The sequence below is a fragment of the Sciurus carolinensis genome, chromosome 12 (assembly GCF_902686445.1).
Source record: "Sciurus carolinensis chromosome 12, mSciCar1.2, whole genome shotgun sequence".
Taxonomy (NCBI): Eukaryota; Metazoa; Chordata; class Mammalia; order Rodentia; family Sciuridae; genus Sciurus; species Sciurus carolinensis.
Genome location: NC_062224.1, coordinates 7,389,106 through 7,408,226, shown reverse-complemented (window position 1 = coordinate 7,408,226; position 19,121 = coordinate 7,389,106). Strand labels below are relative to the sequence as shown.

General features: G+C 38.5%; 1 protein-coding gene across 2 annotated transcripts in view; it reads left to right on the top strand.

Annotated features, from left to right (window-relative positions):
* Larp4b (La ribonucleoprotein 4B) overlaps positions 1-19,121 on the top strand; it is an 88,569-nt gene that overhangs the window by 68,495 nt on the left and 953 nt on the right. For both annotated transcript variants that reach the window (XM_047520322.1, XM_047520323.1), the window contains 8 exons: positions 177-230; positions 317-526; positions 4,123-4,229; positions 4,712-4,963; positions 11,768-11,813; positions 14,469-14,633; positions 17,325-17,449; positions 17,546-17,654. In XM_047520322.1, the coding sequence (XP_047376278.1) occupies positions 177-230; positions 317-526; positions 4,123-4,229; positions 4,712-4,963; positions 11,768-11,813; positions 14,469-14,633; positions 17,325-17,449; positions 17,546-17,654 (1,068 nt within the window). The remainder of the gene's footprint in view (positions 1-176; positions 231-316; positions 527-4,122; positions 4,230-4,711; positions 4,964-11,767; positions 11,814-14,468; positions 14,634-17,324; positions 17,450-17,545; positions 17,655-19,121) is intronic.

Sequence of the window (19,121 nt, the reverse complement as noted above, 5' to 3'; positions counted from 1 at the left end):
GGGTATAGGTTCCATGGTTGCTGAGGTTATTTTAAAGGGTCTGTGACCCAAAGAGGATCAAGAGTCACTGTTATCATTTCTGTCCACTATATTACCATATAATTCCTTATTATAGCTATCAAATTAACTATTAGTTCATGTTATTTTTAAGGCTAACTGGATGGTTTTGCTCTTAGGCTTACAAATACCTGCGAGAAGAAGTCAAAACTTTCCAAGGAAAGCCAATTAAGGTAAACAAAACCAGCGATTATAGTTTCTTCATTTTCTAATCATTGTTCTTAAGCATTCTAATAGAAACTTAAATATTTTCAAACAGGCACGGATAAAAGCAAAGGCAATAGCTATAAATACATTTTTGCCAAAGAATGGATTTAGACCTCTGGACATGAACCTTTATACACAGCAGCGTTATACAACATCATTTTATTTACCTCCAGTATACAGCCCCCAGCAGCAGTTTCCTCTGTACAGCCTGATTACCCCCCAGACGTGGTCAACAACACATAGCTATCTTGATCCACCCTTGGTAAGTTTTTGTTTTTGTTTTTGTTTTGTTTTGGTGAAAATTATTTAACATTGTAATTACAATTATTTAATAATATTGTAGATATATTCTCCACTGAGTACTTCGAAAGTTTAAATGCCTTATCTAATACAGGAACCAGATATGTATGCAGTTTGCTGTCATAAAACAGACCTATACTTTGAATTTTTAATTTAATTGAGTGATATAGACAGAACTGTATGCATAAAAACTTTGAAATATTGGGACTGATCCTTGCCCAGTCTCTTCCTTCCTGTGTGGCATTTCTTCTCCTGTAAGACATAGAATGCAGTAAGAACTCTAGTATAACTGATGTCATTCTGAGCATAGATGGAAATGGCAAGGGTAGAGGTGTTAGGGAGAAAGGAACTAAATGAATTTCTAACCCTCTGTAACAAGTGGAATACATGCTTTTTTCCAGAGCTTTGCTTAACTTCTCACACCAGCCTCAGAGTTGGTTGGCATGATTAATTTTTACAGATACTGGCTTGTGGTGAGGTTTGTGGTTAAAATTTATAAATTTATAATGAATCTAATCATTTTTCTCCCATTATGGTTTAGCTGGAGATGGCTAGAAAGATCAGGTTATTCCTGGTTGGAAATTAGCTTGAGTTTAATTGAGTGGGAGCAGGAGAATCAGCAATTTGTGATAAATGTCCTTGAAGTTGAGGTTTGGGTTATAAAGAGAAGATAGATTCCTATATTGGAGGTTTGCATAGGGTAGGGATGCAGGTTTAGTTGGAGTGAGAGAGGTAGAGTGGCAGAAGGCATAGAAGGTTATGGTCAGAAAGCAAAAGTTGAGTTAGTAACTTTGAAAAGAGTTTGTATCCAGGATATGGCTGAGAGCCAGGTGCTGTCATGCATGTAGAGATGCCACCACTTACTGGGTAGAAAAACCGGATACACGTGAAAGAAAGGGAACTTGGAAGAAGTGTTGTTTCAAATTGAATTGCTGATACAATTAAAGACAAATGTCCATGGGAAAAAAACCTCAGTCTTGAAAAGAGAGATGTGCCCAGGAGGTGATAATTGCAAGAAAGGGTCACATGTAAAATACCATCAAACTTATAATTAAGAACTTTATTGGGTATTGTATTGTCACCTAAATTGAGCCTTTCTGGTAAGGTTAACATGTGAGTTTTTGAGAAGGGGTCAAAGAGAAGGAAGCTTCAAGAACAAAAAGCATGCAAATGATTACGGGTCAGATTGTGTTTCTGAGCAAAAACATAGACTGGGAAAGCAAGGGGCCTGGGAAGCAAGGCTGGTAAGTTATCAGGCCAAGCTGCAGTGTCCCTTATATAGTGTCCTGAGATATGTGGATTTTGATCTTCTGGGAAGTTATCTATGGTCCTAAGCAAGGGAAGTGAAATCATACTCCATTTAGAATATGGCTTTTATAATCATGTAAGGGATAGACAAGGGCAGATGATTTAGGAGAAGGTGGTCTCAAAGTGGTTGGCCTGTTACCCACCCCAAATTCTAAAACTTCTACAGTAAAGTTTGGTATGCAAGTAACTAAAATTCAAAGTTATTTCTTTTTTGAGTGAATCCTAGTGGAAAGAAAATTACTACTTTTTTGAAAATATGGCTGCACTGTGTAAAAATATTCCCGGGGCTATATAGTTTTTTCCCAAAAAAATTTATCATAAGAGAACCTTAGAGGAACTGCATGCTTTGACTCTCCCTATTGAATAATCTTCCCCAAATGTGGCCAGCTGCCATGCTTGTGATATTCAGTTCTTCCTGTAGTCCCTTGATTCTCCCTTTCTTTAGTGTTATTTGTCTGCACCTGGACTGGACCCACTTGGAAATCCTAGGTCATTTGTGGTCTTGACTTGTGTTTTCCATTCAGGTCACTTTTTTAAGATGGCCATGTGGACAGGAAACAGAATGTGAGCTTGGTCCCTCCACCAGTGCTCTTTTATTTGCTCTGAAACATTGTCAATTCAGCAAAAGTAGAGATGGTGCCTGTTTATTCTCAGCAGTTATGAAACTAAATTATTTCATCAAATTATTAAGTTGTTTTGTTAATCTATTTTATTTTTAGTCTCCTGAGCAAAATTACTCAAAATACCAAGAGTTCCATGTGTAATATTTCATATGTGAAATAATTAGTCTTTACTGGTCTTAAGTGACTTAGTCTCCAAAATCTACCTCTCCTAGAATGATGTGTTTTTAAAGTCTGATTCTTATAGATTGAAGAGTGTTTCAAGTAGTGATTCTACTTGATAAGTTTTAAGCAGTTTCTCTTGAGTTGTTTTAAGATTTTTTTCTTTAAATCGGAAAGTGACACACTATCTTTAATACCCTTTTTCTGTTATAGCTTCAGTTAGCTCTGGAGAGAATCATTTGTTCTTTTTCTTTTCTGTTTCCCTTTTTTTCAAACATGGAAGGGACTACAGTTCAGTGAAAATTTAGAGTGGGAGCCAGGTGCAGTGGCACATGCCTATAATCTCAGCAACTCAGGAGGCTGAGGCCTCAGGATTGTGAGTTCAAGGCCAGCCTCGGTAAATAATTTAGTGAGACCCAAAGCAACTTAGACCCTATCTCAGAATTTAAAAAATAAATTTAAAAAAAGGGACTGGGGATGTTGTTTAGTTGGTTAAGCAACCCCAGGTACCAATAAATACAGGGTGGTGATTGGCAAGCCCAAAACAACTAATGCCTTTGAAAGAATGTCATTTATACAGACCATGTGAGGCTGTGTCCAGAAGTGAGAAAGTTAGTGATCTCTCTTCATCTTTTTTTTTTTTTCCTAAGAACTGTTTCAGTAGTAAGTTTTGTCTTATTTTTGTGTGTCCAGATTTTTAAAATAGTTGCGTTATGTTTAAAATTCTATTGCTATATTTTTAACTTTTTAAGATTATATTTAGGATTTTATCTTTTAAGGGCTCTATGACTCTTTCTCATTGTCTTCTGAATTTTGTGTCAATATGTTAATATGCCAGGTGTTACCTTAAACTGTGACTTGAGGAATAATTGTTAATGATCTGAAAATATGCTGCTCTTCAGAGCAAACTTGCATGAAGGTAAAGATTAAAAAATTGTACTCTCAAGGGCTGTGATAATGAAGTAAGCAAAGTTAGAGTAAGTACGTGAATATTCCTAAGATTGAGAAATTTGATTATGAAGATTTGGGGAAGGAGCGAATTGTTAACTTGCTGGGAACAGAGGTAGATTATTATTAACCCTTAGGTCAGTCATTTGGATGTTTTCAGATAATGCCTGTGTCTGGGACCCCAGGTATCTTCAATAAGTTTCTGTCCTCACTTAGTGTCAGTTTTTACATATGTAAATTGTCCTCCTCATTGAAGTATCATAAACATTAACTGAGATGATACAGAAAAAGTCCTTAGCACTAGTCTAATTGTTGAGTGCTCAATAAATATTAGTCTTTATTAATAGTCTTATGAGATGCTTTTCTTAGTTATTATTAAGTTATTTTTAAGTATAATACAGAACTTACCATGTCTGACAACAGGAAGAATGAAATAGGTTGCCCCAGGATGAGATAGTATTAACCAAATTCGAAGTTTATTTCATGGCATGTTTACTTTTGTGTTTGTTAATGAATCTAGGTAACTCCGTTTCCAAATACTGGATTTATAAATGGGTTTACGTCTCCAACCTTCAAACCTGCAGCATCTCCTCTGACTTCACTTAGACAGTATCCTCCTAGAAGCAGGCAAGTTCAAGCATGATTCAGATACTTATGAGCTTCATGTTACTGTTTTTTTCCAGTAAGAAAGGTATATTTACCCTATATATTAAGAGGTATATTTGACCACTAGTAACGCTCATCAGAAATAAAACTATTGGAAATATACAGCTACAATCTGTAAAAATTATACACTAAAATTGGTTGCCTACATAAAAGAATAGATGGCCTTCAAAGAAGGCCTTTGAGACAATTTGTGCCATGTGTGCCTGCTTTTTAACTTTGTCCTGAACTTAGAAACAGCGGACCAGGTCCTTGGCACATGATTATTTTATCCTATGTGTTTGTGTGTATACATATACACAAACATGCGCACGTATTGTGTGTTAATTGTTCTAAATAACTTTTTTATTATTAATAGAGAACAGATTTTAGCTTAGCTGTTTTGCTTTAAATGCTTGTTAACGCCTTGTTTTATAACTCGGCATGTACAAACATTCCATTTACAGGAATCCTAGTAAATCTCATCTGCGCCATGCAATTCCTAGTGCAGAGAGAGGACCTGGACTACTGGAAAGTCCATCAATATTTAACTTCACTGCGGATCGGTTAATTAATGGTGTCCGGAGCCCACAGACAAGGCAAACAGGGCAAACTAGAACGCGGATACAAAACCCTTCAGCTTATGCCAAGAGAGAGATTGGAACTGGTCGTGTGGAGCCAAGTAGTCTTGAGTCCTCTCCTGGTTTAGGGAGAGGAAGGTAAGTTGTTACATATTTTGCTGAATAGATACTGTGTGCCAGCCAGGGATGGTGGCACACACCTGTACTGCCTGTCCCAGCTACTTCAGAGACTGATGGAGGAGGATCACAAGTTTGAGGTCAGCCTCCACAACTTAGCAAGATCCTGCCTTTTTAAAAATTATTTATTTATTTATTTTTTAGATGTTGATAGACCTTTATTTTATTCATTTATTTATATGTGGTGCTGAGGATCAAACCCAACGCTTCACACATGCCAGGCAAGCTCTCTACCACTGAGCCACAACTCTAGCCCCCAAGACCCTATCTTAAAGTAAAAATTTTAAAAAGGACTGGGGGTGGGGCTCCAGTCGTAGAGCACACATAGATTCAGTCCTTAGTACTATCAAAAAAGATATTGTATTATATCTTAAAATATTAATATTTTAAAATTTCTTTAATTTAAATATTTTATAATTATTTTCTACTGTATCTCAGAAATTCAAATTGAAAGTATAAATATCAAAGGCTTTGTATACTTGTGAGAATTGTTACTTTTAGAGCAGAGACTTAAACTGTGTGTGTGTGTGTGTGTGTGTGTGTAGTATGAAATTTTATTCCATGAGAACTGCAGATCACTTGAACTCTTCTAGGTTATAGTCATTACTTGCAGAGAGTTTAGAGCTCTGCTGTTCCCAGAGTCTGTCTGTGTACCTGCAGTCTCACCTTGGTTGTTGTCTCTGTCCTTTGGGCTTCTAACCTTGTTCCTTTCCATCTGGCTGTGGCTTAGAGTAGACATATACCAGAATTGGATATCTAAGCAAACCAACACTTAAATTCCATTCCTACTAAATTTAGCTATCATGGTGAAGTGATGTCTGTCTGCCACACATTTTCATCCTGTGACAAGTAATCTCACACCCTTGGTGTCTCAGTGTCTTGTCATTACCTGGGGCTCCTACCATGCATTGTGAATGGTAGCAACTTCCTTCTCCCTATTTTCTCACACCCTTGGTGTCTCAGTGTCTTGTTATTACCTGGGGCTCCTACCATGCATCGTGAATGGTAGCAACTTTCTTCTCCCTATTTCCATGATACAGCTTGGCCTTTCTTGGTTTCTATCTTGTATGTCATTTATATGTACCTGCCCCACCCAAAGTTGTTCACTCTCTTTTTTTGTTCTTTTTAGAAATAATACATGACAGTAGAGTCATATATACTTCTCTGTGGAAAGGCGAAATTAGAGAAGATGCAGGTGGAGATGGAGTTTGCCTCCTATACAGTATTAACTTGGCCAGTTCATCTCCTTTGTTATCAATTTGATAGGGACTATTGTGATTCTTTTTTCTGATGAATGATGAGCAAGCAGTTCATCCTTCCTGCACTTTTTCTTTTAACCTCCCTTGAAAAGTTTTAAGTGAAAGTATTTCCATGTTTTCCCTAGACAAAGTATATAGTACAGTGCTTGACATACAGAAGCTCTAAAAGTGTTGGTTCCTGTTTCTTCCTGGTACAGTAAAGGCACAGCTCTAAGATATTGCAGGTTAATTTACATGCTACTGCAATAAAGCAAAAATTGCAATGAAGTGATTCACAGACATTTATTGGTTTTCTAGTACATACAAAAGTTATATTTTTATGATACTCTAATAGTCTGGTAAGTGTGCAGTAGCATTATTAAAACATAATGTATATACCTTAATTTAAAGATCCTTTTTTGCTTATAAAAAAAAAAAAAGCTAATAATCATCTGAGCCTTTAACAAGTCCTAATCTTTTTGCTGTTAGAGGATCTTGCCTCCATGTTGATGTCTGCTAGTGATCAGGGTTGCCAAAGGCTGCAGTGACTTTTGCAGTTTGCGTGTGTGTGTGTTTAGTTGTAGATGGACATAATAACTTTATTTTATTTATTAATTTATTTTTTATGCAGTGCTAGGGATCAAACCCACTCTCAACCCATGCTAGGCAAGCACTATACCACTGAGCCACAACCCCTGCCCATGTTGCAGTTTCTTAACACAACAGTGAATCTTTCCATGTTGACTTTTTTTTTAAATATATATATTTTTAGTTATATATGAGCACAATACCTTTACAATACCTTTATTTTATTTATTTTTATGTGGTGCTGAGGATGGAACCCAGTGCCTCACCTGTGCAAGGCAAGCAAGCACTCCACCGCTGAGGTACAACCCCAGCCTCTTTGTATTTTCTATTTTACAACCACAACAGAATTTCTTTCAAAATTGAAGTCAGTTCTCTCAAATCCTGCTGTTGCTTTATTGTCTAATTTATGTGATCATATAAATCTTTTATTTTCAACAATATTCATAAGACCTTTACCAGGATTAGATTCCGTTTTAAGAAACCCCTTTTATGCTCATCCAGAAGAATGTACCACTGTTCATTGAAGTTAGGTCATGAGACTACAGCAATTCAGGCTGCACTTCTAATTTAGTTCTCTTGCTATTTCCACCATATCTTCTAATTATGTCCTTCACTGAACTCTTGTGTACCATAACTCAACTATGAGAATTGGAATCATCTTCTTCCAAACTCTATAAACGTTGATGTCTTGGTCCCTTCCACTGAACCAGAAAGGTTCTTAATGGCATCTAGAATGATGAGTCTAGAATGATAATTTCTCAGTTTACTTTTCCCATATCCATCAGAGAAATCACTATCTCTGGTATCTGTTGCCTTACGAAATGTATTTCTTTTTTGCGGGGGTGCGGTGCTGGGGATTTGAACCCAGGGCCTTGTGCTTGCAAGGCAAACACTCTACTGACTGAGTTATATCCCCAGCCCATGAATTGTATTTCTTAAATATTGAGACTTGAAAGTTGAAATTACTCCTTGATCTATGGGCTACAGAATGTTAATAGGCTGGAAAACCACATTAATCTGCATTGTCAGTGAGTCAGTAATATTTTGAAAGGAGTCTCCCTGCCCCACACACAGCCCCAGCAGACAGTCTCAATGGTGGACTTAAAATATTCAGTAAACCATATTTACAGGTTTTTGTTGTTCCATTTATAGAGCACAATCAGAGTAGAGTTAGTGTAATGAATTCCTTAGGGCCTTAAGACTGGTAATGATTGACTTCAAGTTGAAGTCATCAACTGCTTTATCCCCTAACAGAGTCGCCTGTCCTTTCAAACCAGACATTGACTTTGTTCTGTCTACAAAAATCATAGATGGTATTATTTTCCAGTAGAAGGCTGTTTCATCTACCCTGGAAAACTCATCATTGAGTGCAGCCACCTTTGTGAGCCATCCTAGCTGATCTCCTGGGTGACCTGCTGCAGCTTTTCCATCAGCACTTGTTGCTTCACCTCCACTGTGATGTTACGGAGATGGCTTCTTTCTTTAAGCCTTCTGAGCCGACCTTTGCTAGCTTCCAACTTTTCTTCAGATTTCTCACACCTCTCAGCCTTCCTAGAGTTGATCTCTGAATTGGGGTTTTTTATTAAGGGTACATTGTTGCTGGTTTGATCTTCTCTCCAGACCACTAAAACTTCTCCACATTATCCATAAGGCTCTTTTGTCTAATTATGATTCATGTGTTCAGTAGAGTAGTACTTTTAATTTCCTTCAAAGAATTTTTGTCCTTTGCATTCATACCTTAGCTTTCAGCCAGTCCTAGTTTTAGATAGGCTTTCCTTGCTATGCTTTCTCATTTCTAGCTTTTGATTAAAAGCTTCCTTTAACTTAAATACTTGAAGGCCCTTGTAGGGTTAATTTTAGTACTAATTCCAGTGTTCTCGGGGAGTTAAGGAGGCTTAAGGAGGAGAGAGATGAGATAATGGTTGGTGGAGCCACCAGAACACTAAATTTATCACTTATGTTCGTCATCTCATTTGGGTACCAGTCCTGGCACCCAAAGCAATTGCATTGTAACCTCAAGTCACAGATCACCGTTAACAGATGTAGTATTTGAGTTATCAAAATGAGACACAAAGTACATGATGTTGGAGAAATGGCACTGATACTTATACTCCACCCAGGGTTGTCACAAAACCTTCTGTTATAAAAAACAGCATCTGCAAAGGACAAAAAGTGAAACACAATAAAAAGAGGTATGCCTCTATGTGCTTTCAGTGCAGTTTGAGAGTTAAACATAAAGAGGAATCCAGAAGCAACTAATCCTATCTGTGTGATTAAATCAGCATCTGTGAAGCTGGTGAGATTGTAAGATAGAGTGCCCACAGGCAGTGTGGTTTAGTAGAACTGGCATTGGCCTGGGTATAGGTCAGGAAAACAAGCAGCAGCAGCTCTTTTGATACAAAGTTTGTTCATCAGGTTTTGGAGACTGAAAAGGCAAAAGGGGAACATTGAATAATGCTGAGTTAGTGGTTTTAGCTGGAGCCATCAACCTTAGGGTGGAGTTTGCGGTTCTTAGAGCCTGGAAGCTTGAAAGGAAGGAGTCTGTACAGCTGGTCACGGATTTCTAGGGAGAGGGTTCTGTCTAGCCAGGTCATTGCTGCTACCTCTCAGGGGCCATTAGCCATGTGCATGTGTAAAGAGTACAAACTGGAAAGACAAGTTCTTGTGTCCTCTCCAACCTCCCTGGTCCCCTCTAGCACTCCCTTTTAATAAAAGCTTAACAAGAAGCTTCTTGGCAAAAGGACAATGGGATTTGCAGAATCCCAGCCACATTACAAAGCAGTGTAAAAAGGTAGGTAACTACCTCTACCTCTTTGATACTGTGTCACCATTTTTATCCTCCAACAGTATTTGAACTTTCATGTGGTAGCTGTCTGAAGCCTGTGCCTTTGCCTGCCAATGCGGGTATTGTACAAATGGAGACTCCCTTGGAGGCCATGGGTGTGGGTCGAGGGCACAGAAGGACTGGTGGTTAAGGGACCATGCAACCTGTTCTTGCAGGATGGTGGATTGCTGCATACATGCCCCGCCCATGATGGATGGCTCCAGTCTGTGGTCTCTTTTCCCATGTTCAGGAGTTTAATCTCTACTAGGATGTAGATAGCCAGAAACTATTTCTGGAATAGGTTTTTGTAGAAGGAGAGAATAGATTTTCTACCAGAGATGGCCTGACTTTGTTCCAGAATCCTAAAAGATTTGTGTCATGCTTTTCCAGAGGTGATATCCTCCAGAGGGTCCATAGAGTGAGAGTGTCCCTGTTTGGTACAGAAGATGAGGGGTTCTGAGCTTTTCCTTCTAATTATGCCATCTTAGGCAAGACCACTTTTTGGTTTTCTGTAAATAAAGGAAGTAAGGTTATTTTTATGTTCCGTAGGGAGAATTTGTGTTCAGTTGAAATGATAAAAAGGGATGAATAAATAAAAATAAAATCACAAACTGGAATTCATTTGTGTCTTGTTAAACCACAAATCCTTCCAGGGCAGTGGGAATGTTTGGCCATATTAGTGTTCTCAGACCTTACATGATGTCACCACTTAATAAATATTTATTGATGTAGTTATAAACTGCATTGCTGCATGCAGGAGTCTAATTTTGAATGATAAGAAATCTACTAGTAATAAGAGAAATGCAAATCAAAACCACCCTAAGATTCCATCTCACCCCAATTAGAATGGCAATTATCAAGAATACAAGCAACAACAGGTGTTGGCGAGGATGTGGGGAGAAAGGTACACTCTTACATTGCTGGTGGGGCTGCAAATTAGTGCAGCCACTCTGGAAAGCAGTGTGGAGATTCCTTAGAAAACTTGGAATGGAAACACCATTTGACCCAGCTATCCCACTCCTTGGCCTATACCCAAAGGACTTAAAATCAGCATATTACAGAGATACAGCCACATCAATGTTCATAGCTGCTCAGTTCACAATAGCCAGATTGTGGAACCAACCTAGATGTCCTTCAGTTGATGAATGGATAAAGAAAATGTGGTATATATATACAATGGAATATTACTCAGCCATAAAGAATGATAAAATTATGGCATTTGCAGGCAAATGGATGAAACTGGAGAATATCATGCTAAGTGAGATAAGCCAATCTCAAAAAACCAAAGGAAGAATGATATCGCTAATAAGTGGATGATGACACATAATGGGGGGTGGGAAGGGTTAGTGTTGGGGTTGGAGTTGGGTTTAGGGAGGGGGGCAGGAATGGAGGAAGGAAGGACTGTATAGATGGAGGGGAAGGGTGGGAGGGGAGGGGGGGAAGGGAAAAAATGGCAGAATGAATCAAACAACATTACCCTATGTAAATTTATGATTACACAAATGGTATGCCTTTACGCCATGTACAGACAGAGAAACAACATGTATCCCATTTGTTTACAATAAAAAAAAAAAAAAAAAGAAATCTAGAAAACTCTTCGGGTTTGGAGATCCTTCTGTTTTTTGTGGTACGGACAGTCACTGAAGTGTAAGAGAGGCACCAGGAAAGGAGTTGGACAGGTCATCTGGGGTGTTTTAAATTTCAATGATAAGCAAATATGCATTTGTAAATTTCTTCTATATTTAGAATGACTCACCTGTGTAGTTCAGTAGCAGATAATATATATACATCTTGGCATTCCAGCTGAATGGATATTCTAATGTTCATATCTTAACAAAAACTCTTAGTCATTTGATAAATTCGTTCAATGAATATTTTTGTACCTTTTAATGAATGTTTACCTATCCAGACATCAGTTTTAATTCTTTACTACAAATTTCTTGTTTTATTTATCCTTTTAAAAGTGGGGCTTTTAGAGTCAAAATTCATCTTCCAAAGATTACAAAGTAGTTAAGTATGGTTGATGCATGCTTTGAATATGTAAACACAAACACAGGCTCAGTACATTTTCTAAGTGGGATAAAAATAGCAGTCTTTTGCTTTCCATTTCTCTAGGAAAAATTCCTTCGGCTATCGGAAGAAAAGAGAGGAGAAGTTTACAGTGAGTACATCAAGCATGTGTCATTTTCACAAGACATGAATACTAAATAAACATGACAGTTAATCAAATGAGTTAAGGCTTCCATGTGGGAAGGAACCTTTCAGAAGTTTTTCTTCTAAGGTGATATACACAAGTAATAACCAGTGTTTTTGGTGGCCTAAAGAAGAAATCATGGAGTTTTTAGAAATACTGATTGCTAACTGGTTTGTTATTCCATAGTACATAGATACGCATACTGTGGAGTAGGTGCAGCCAAGGGCTGGCTCTTGAATGTGCTGTGGTCTGCATATGCCTGTCAGGCACATTTCCAGTGTGAATAACTTTACTGTAGAATTTAGAACACAGTGGCCCCTCCCCCACCCATGGGAAAACATTTAAAACTCCCAGTGGATGCCTGAACCTTTGGATAATAATGAAACCAATACTTTAGTGTCTTTTCTATCTTAACACACATTGTGATTGTAATTTTGCAGTTTGAGGGACATCAGCAAAATTAGCATGAATTTCTTTTTTCTTCTCAATTTCATAAAGATTCATTCTTACTGTCGATCTTAGCAACCGCAGCATGCAATTTTATTTTTATTTAAAGTTGAATGTTTTCACCTTTTCACTTAAATGAAGCACTTTGTGGCTTCTCTTTGGCTGACCCAAATTGTCACCATCACTGTTCTTTTACTTTGGAGACATTAATTAAAATAAGTGTTGTTTGAACATAAGCATTACAAAACCACAGTCAAAATCTGGTAACAGATGACTGCTAAGTGACCAAGGAGTGGGTAGCATATACAATATGAATACACTGGGCAAAATAATGGTTCATGTCCCAAGCAGGTCAGAGCAGGACAGTGCAAGATTCACCATCGTACTCAAAATGACACAGTTTTTAAAAAATTTATGGATTGTTTTTTTCTAAATTTTTCTTTAATATTTTGGACCACAGGCAATGGAAATTGAAATCATCAGTAAGGAGGTACTGCTGTAATTAGAGCCATTAGTTTTGACAAACAAAATAAACTTCAGTATAGAAATTTGTTTATAAGTTCTTTTCATTCAAAACATTTTTTCATCTACGCAGTCTGTTATAAAACATTACCTTCTGCTATAATTGACAGGAGAAATCCCCAATTAAGTATAAGTTTATATGTGTGGTAAGTACATAACATGTGGTCATTTTGCTTGAATAGATTAAACAGTTTCTCCTGTGGAAAATATTTTTTCTGGGCTTTAAAATGGAAGCTGGGACTTTTCAACCCTAAGTGGTAGAACATTGTAGCAAAATCAGCACTGTACATAAAGACTTTTAAGGAAGATACCCAGAGGACTCATGGGTAACAGAATTCCACACTTGGAGAACTGGAAAAAACCTTGAGAAAATTCTTCACTCAGCCCCTGTAGCCATCATGTGTGCTTCCACATCACAAAAGACAGTTTTTCAGAAATCAGAAATTCTCCCTGTAATAAGGTCAGTCTAGGTTTTGGCTAATCTTTGGCAAGGCAGTTTATGTTGGTTATCTGCATTTGGAATTAGTGAATCTCCATGGCCAGTTAGACTAATAGGAGTGTCATCTGCTTGTCCATAATGAAATATGCTACACTGTTGTTCTGAAGCATTTCATTCCATTTCTGGTTCGTTCGTTTTCCTGATTGATATGTTCATACTTGTGAACATAAAAGTTCAGGAATATAACACGTTACATTTATTGTAGAGAATACATCAGTTGTACCTGCATACTTTAATGAATTCAGTAATTTACAGAAAGGGACAAATATGTGAACATTTGGGCCCAACCAGGAGCAGCAGTTTTACCTCAGCCATAGGTATTCAGATCCTAAACCCTGCCTTCAAAGTCAGGTCCCAGTCATTTCGTAACTCCAACATACTGTCTACTTCTCTTATCCCTAAAAATTAAGATTTAGTAACTTTTTTATGAAGACTCAAAATGCTTATCTTTTGAAATGGCGTTCATCTCAGAAACATGCAGATGTTTTAAGCCTCTAAAACTTGTTTGAATGCACATACCTGTGATCTTGGCAGTTTGGGATGCCAAGGCAGGGGGATCACAAGTTCAAGACTAGTCTCAGCAACTTAGCGAAGTCCTAAGCAACTTAGTGAGACTCTGTCTCAAAACAAAAACCAAAAAGGACTGGGGATGTGGTAAAGTACCCAAAAAAAAAATTGCTTTGCGGTCTCCATGTCCTTGCATGTAACTTAGAACTTTGCTGAATTGTTTTGAGCATTATGTTCATTTTACTTGACTGTAGGGAGCATACAAGTGATTAATAAGTATAAGTCTAGTTCTGAGGGAGCATAACTGGGTAAAACTAAACTAAAATAGGCACCTATACCACTTAAGGACATGGGCAGGGATGCCCAAATAGTCGGATTCTTTCAGCTTGGATCCTTGTTCATCTTTTAATCTGCATTCCCTTGAGTTCTGACATATTTCTTCCTAGATTCTACTCACATAGGGAATAATCCTTTTGGTATATATTTCTGGGAAATGTTGGCTCTTAAAAGTTTGGAACACTCCAGTACTTGTTGTTTATTGCAGACTTTTCTTCAGACAGATGTGAGAATCCAAATATTCTCTGCCTTACTCTTATGTGTTCTTTCTCCACACTTGCGTGACTTTGTGGGATGTTGTTCTGTTTCAGAGCAGCCAGACTCAGTCTCCAACACCACCAAAGCCTCCGTCGCCAAGCTTTGAACTGGGATTGTCCAACTTTCCTCCATTACCTGGAGCTGCTGGCAATTTGAAGACAGAGGACTTGTTTGAAAACAGGCTATCTAGCTTGATCATAGGACCATCAAAAGAAAGAGTAAGACATTACCAGTCTAACAGTTACTAACATGTACTAAGCACTGATTAGTGCCTGGGACTTGGCCAAGCTCTTTACCCTTTCTTTTTTCTTTTTTCTTTTTTTTTTTTTTTTTTTTAATCCTCATGCGAGGTTTTGAGAGGTTAAGTGATTTGCAGAGTACACGGAGTTGGACCCAGGGCCAGAGTGTATGTTGCTCTGCCATCTGCTGAGGTCAGAGGTAGAACCTGCCCATGGTGTGCTTAGCAGACTGTCATTGCAAACCTAGATTGCATTTTCCTTATTTGGATCCCCTTTATTTCACATGACAACAGACTGAAATAGAAAAATCTGAATTATACTAGAAGTAACACCGTTTCTAATAATCTCTATGGGACAAGTAGCAAGAAGCCTGGAGTAACTTTGATGTATTATAGTAGATTTGGGTGACACCGTAGACCATTATACAAGGTGCCAGGTATCAGCACCCCAAGGATCAGCCTCAGCTACCGAGGTCAAAGGAGCTTCCCTTCTGGCACTCCTGCTATATTCCAGTATAACCAGTAGATTGAAGGTGGGATCTGTCCTACTGCCAGGATCAATGTGAAAGTTACAAAGAACCAACTTTTTCCCCAGCTGTTAACTGTGCATGTGCACCCCAGGGAACTGAAGCTGGTTTTGTTTTATTTTCGGTTTTATGTGTGTGTGTGTGTGTTCATTTGTTTATTTTTTCTCAGTGCTGGGAATTAAACCCAGAGCCTTGTGTTTGCAAGGCAAGCACTCTACCAACTGAGCTATATCCCTAGCCCCTGTCCTTTTTATAGGTACTCCCTAGGCCACAATTCTCACCCAAGTCAGAATCGCCCATGTGTCTTTTTCCAGTATAATCCATCACCACACTTTTTCTGCTGTCTCTTGACAGCAGAGTTTCCATGGCCTCTGGATTGTGGGGGAAGGAATCATTCCACAGCTCACATTAAGAACCACTGTGGTAGACATAAGGTTTCCTCAATTACTGGGGCAGAATATAAGATAGATTTTGCTGCAGTGACTTGAGACTAAGATCAGGTGAGATGCTTAGTCCTTAGCATATTGGTAAGTGATAATTTCTCCTCTTTTTAACCTTGGAGGTTTTATGCATTCCAGGGTTCTAGATCTTATAGTAACAGTCACATGCAAGATTTGGCATGTCTTGCAAACTAAGCTTCCACACAATAATGTCTGAATTATTACAACCTTAACAGTGGTGTTAGAGAATCAGTACAATTCAACATCCCTAGCTACTGGTTTTGAAATGTGGCCTACTCCCATAGGGGATGGGTAAAAGAGGGCAAGGCAGGCTCCACCATCGCTTCAGAAACAGTAGCTGCTGCTTTGTGAGTTTTGAGTTTCTGTGTAAAATTTCTCTGGAGGAAAAAAATCACTACTTGACAAAAATCTGATCCTGATTCCATGACCAGGGGACATGGTCTATATTTCTGCTTAGTGGTACATCTATAACAGCTTTTTAAACTAACTGAACACTCAGTTTTAGAGTTGCAGAGAAGGCCTTCAGAGGCTAGACAGTTCAGCCCCTCCCTTGTTGACATGGGGCTTGTGAGGGTCACTTGAACTCTTTCCGAGCTCAGTAGTGTGCCTGTGTTGAGTAAGATTCTGGTTCTCAGATTGGACGAGGCCTCAAAGTCTCTGGTTAACTTCTGCCCATAGACATGTAAATTATGCTATTCCCTCCTGAAGTTTCATCTTCCATTACTTGATTTCATTTCTGAACTTATTATTTACTTTGAACAGTAAGGTATTTTTAAGAAAATTTTGTTTTTTTACAGCTACACTCACTACGTATTCTTTATTTGCTCCGTTGCCTTCTTAAATTACCTAACAAGTATGTCATTATGTACAACATGAATAAGATTGAATTTGTATGAAATAGTTGCTGCATGGGAAGTTGCTAACTGGAGTAAGAGGATCTGGATTTATTTAGTCCTTTGCTTTGTGACCTTGGACTGATTAACTTGAATGTTTTAGGCCTTGGTTTTCTCACCTGTTAAATTGGGAGCATTAATACATCTGCTTCTCAGGGTTGTTTGTGATCTCAAGTGAGGACTCCTATGAGACCTACTGCTTACTGCAAGGTACTCAAATGCAGTTTTTTAAGTTACAAGAATGAGTCATATTGAACTGTGTTAGGAGCTCTACACTTAGCAGACATTCGAGAGCTTTTTAGGTGCCAGACTGGAGTGAGCTCTGCAGTATCAAATGAATAAGAGGTGTTTGATAGCTATTCAGTTGAGGAAACAAGCTTGCAGATAATTATGGGAATTCGGAAGAGACAACCCAGGACACTAGGCCCGTTTCTGCATTTGCTGAGAAGAGGGCTGAGTGCTCTGTAGGCAAAGGAAAAACTTGGAACCTTTTTGACAGTTTCGTTGGAGAATACCATTTTCTCCTAGTCCTTGTGCTGTGACTTGACAGATTTTCAGTGGGGTTCTATTATTCTCACTCCGTTCTTGGTGTAGGAGCAACACATAGCTCCATTCAGCACTGGTCATTCAGCCCTAATTGTATCCTTGACAGGAATACAGGAAACAGACTCTGCAGACATGCTTGGGGTTTCCATGCTTAAATTAATTAGTAGGCCCTTCCCTCCTTTTACCAAAGATCTGATGAACACTTCTTTAGCCTGTCTTAAATTGTTATTCTGGTGATTTCCAGAGCCTCAATGCAGATGCAAGTACAAACACTATACCCGTAGTGGTCCCTAGAGAGCCCTCAGTGCCGGCTTCCTGTGCTGTATCAGCAACATATGAACGAACCCCTTCCCCAGCCCATTTACCTGAGTGAGTATTAATGTTCTTTCGACACTGTGCTGTTTGCTAATTTGAGTGACCTGTAATGTCACATGAAATTCACATATTGGCTTACATTTTTTACAGGGATCCCAAGGTAGTAGAAAAACAGCGAGAAACCCACAGCATGGACAGACTCCCTTCTACCCTTGCTACGACCGCATGTAAATCAGTGCAAGTGAATGGAGCTGCCACTGTAAGTACTCTGCTCTTGTCTTTTTCTCAACAACAGTCACAGACTCTGGTCTGGCAAAAAGACACAGCACTGACCTCCTGCTTCAACTTTTTTTTTTTTTTTTTTAATTTAAATTTTCCTTTATTATTATGTAAGTACATTTTTTAAAAAATTTTTTACTAGTTGTAGATAGACAGCATGCCTTTATTTCATTTTTTTTATGCAGTGCTAAGGATCAAACTCAGTGCCTCACATGTGCTAGGCAGGTGCTCTGCCACTGAACCACAGCCACAGCCCTCAGCTCATTTTTAATCATATCTAATTTGATGTGTTTTTATTTGTGTCTGTGTGTATTGTTGTCTGTACAAAATACCTTGAATATTGTCTAACGATCCTAAACTAACTACTCTGGTTGTATCTCTTCACCACACCTTGGAGTCCTTCCATTTCAATGTGGATTTGATAGAGGTTTCTTGAGTAGTAACAATACCCTCAACTCCTGTTCTTCCATAGAATTTTTAATTAGTTCAGCACTCTGTGATAAACTGAGCAGAATATTCTGGGTATAGCCACACACACCTGTAATTGCAGGTACTTGTGTGCCTGAGGCAGAAGGATTGCAAGTTCAAGGCCAACCCAGGCAACTTGATGCCCTAAAAATGAAAAAGGACTGTGGATGTGGCTCAGTGGAAAAGCTCCCTGTGTTCTAATACCAAAAAAAAAGAAGGCAGATCAAAATGGGTGAGCTCTTACCTTATGTGTCTAGCAGATTTTCATTCCAGATTCCAGTTGCTCTTCCTTCCTGTCTGATAGATTTATTTTTGGTAAGAATAGCCTCTTTTACTCTTGATTTTCAACATCCTCAGTGTGGACTTGAGTGAGCTCTTGTTAGATTTGGGATTAGGAGTTAAGCCCTTTAGCCCACTGGGTTGAATCTAAAACATGATTTTTTTTTAATAGGTTAAAATAATTAACACATGGTTTTTTGTTTTTATGGTACCAGGGATTGAACACAGGCTAGCTCAACTACTGAGCCCTGTTTTGTATTTTATTTTGAGACAGGGTCTCACTGAGTTGCTTAGAGCCTCACTTATGCTGAGGCTGGCTTTGAACTCATGATCCTCCTGCCTCAGCTTCCCAAGCTGCTGGAATTACAGGGGTATGCCACCGCAGCACCCAGCAACACGGTTTTTGTAGGTAGAATATATTAGTCATCTCTTTTGCTTAGCTGTCATGATTCCATAATTAAAAACCCTATTACACTTTTTGAAGTTTTCACTTTGTCTTCAATGTTCTTAAGCATATATTTCTAACCCTCTAATTTGAATTGTGTTTTTTAAACTTAAAGGCTGCCGTGTGACAGCTGGGCCACCCCCCTGTGGGCACCTAGGAAAGCCCTGCCTCTGTGCTGAAGGAAGTAGTGTTGCTGTCTTTTTCCTGAAGCATGTTTTTTTCCTCTTAGGCCTCTGCTTAGTCTTCCACATTGCT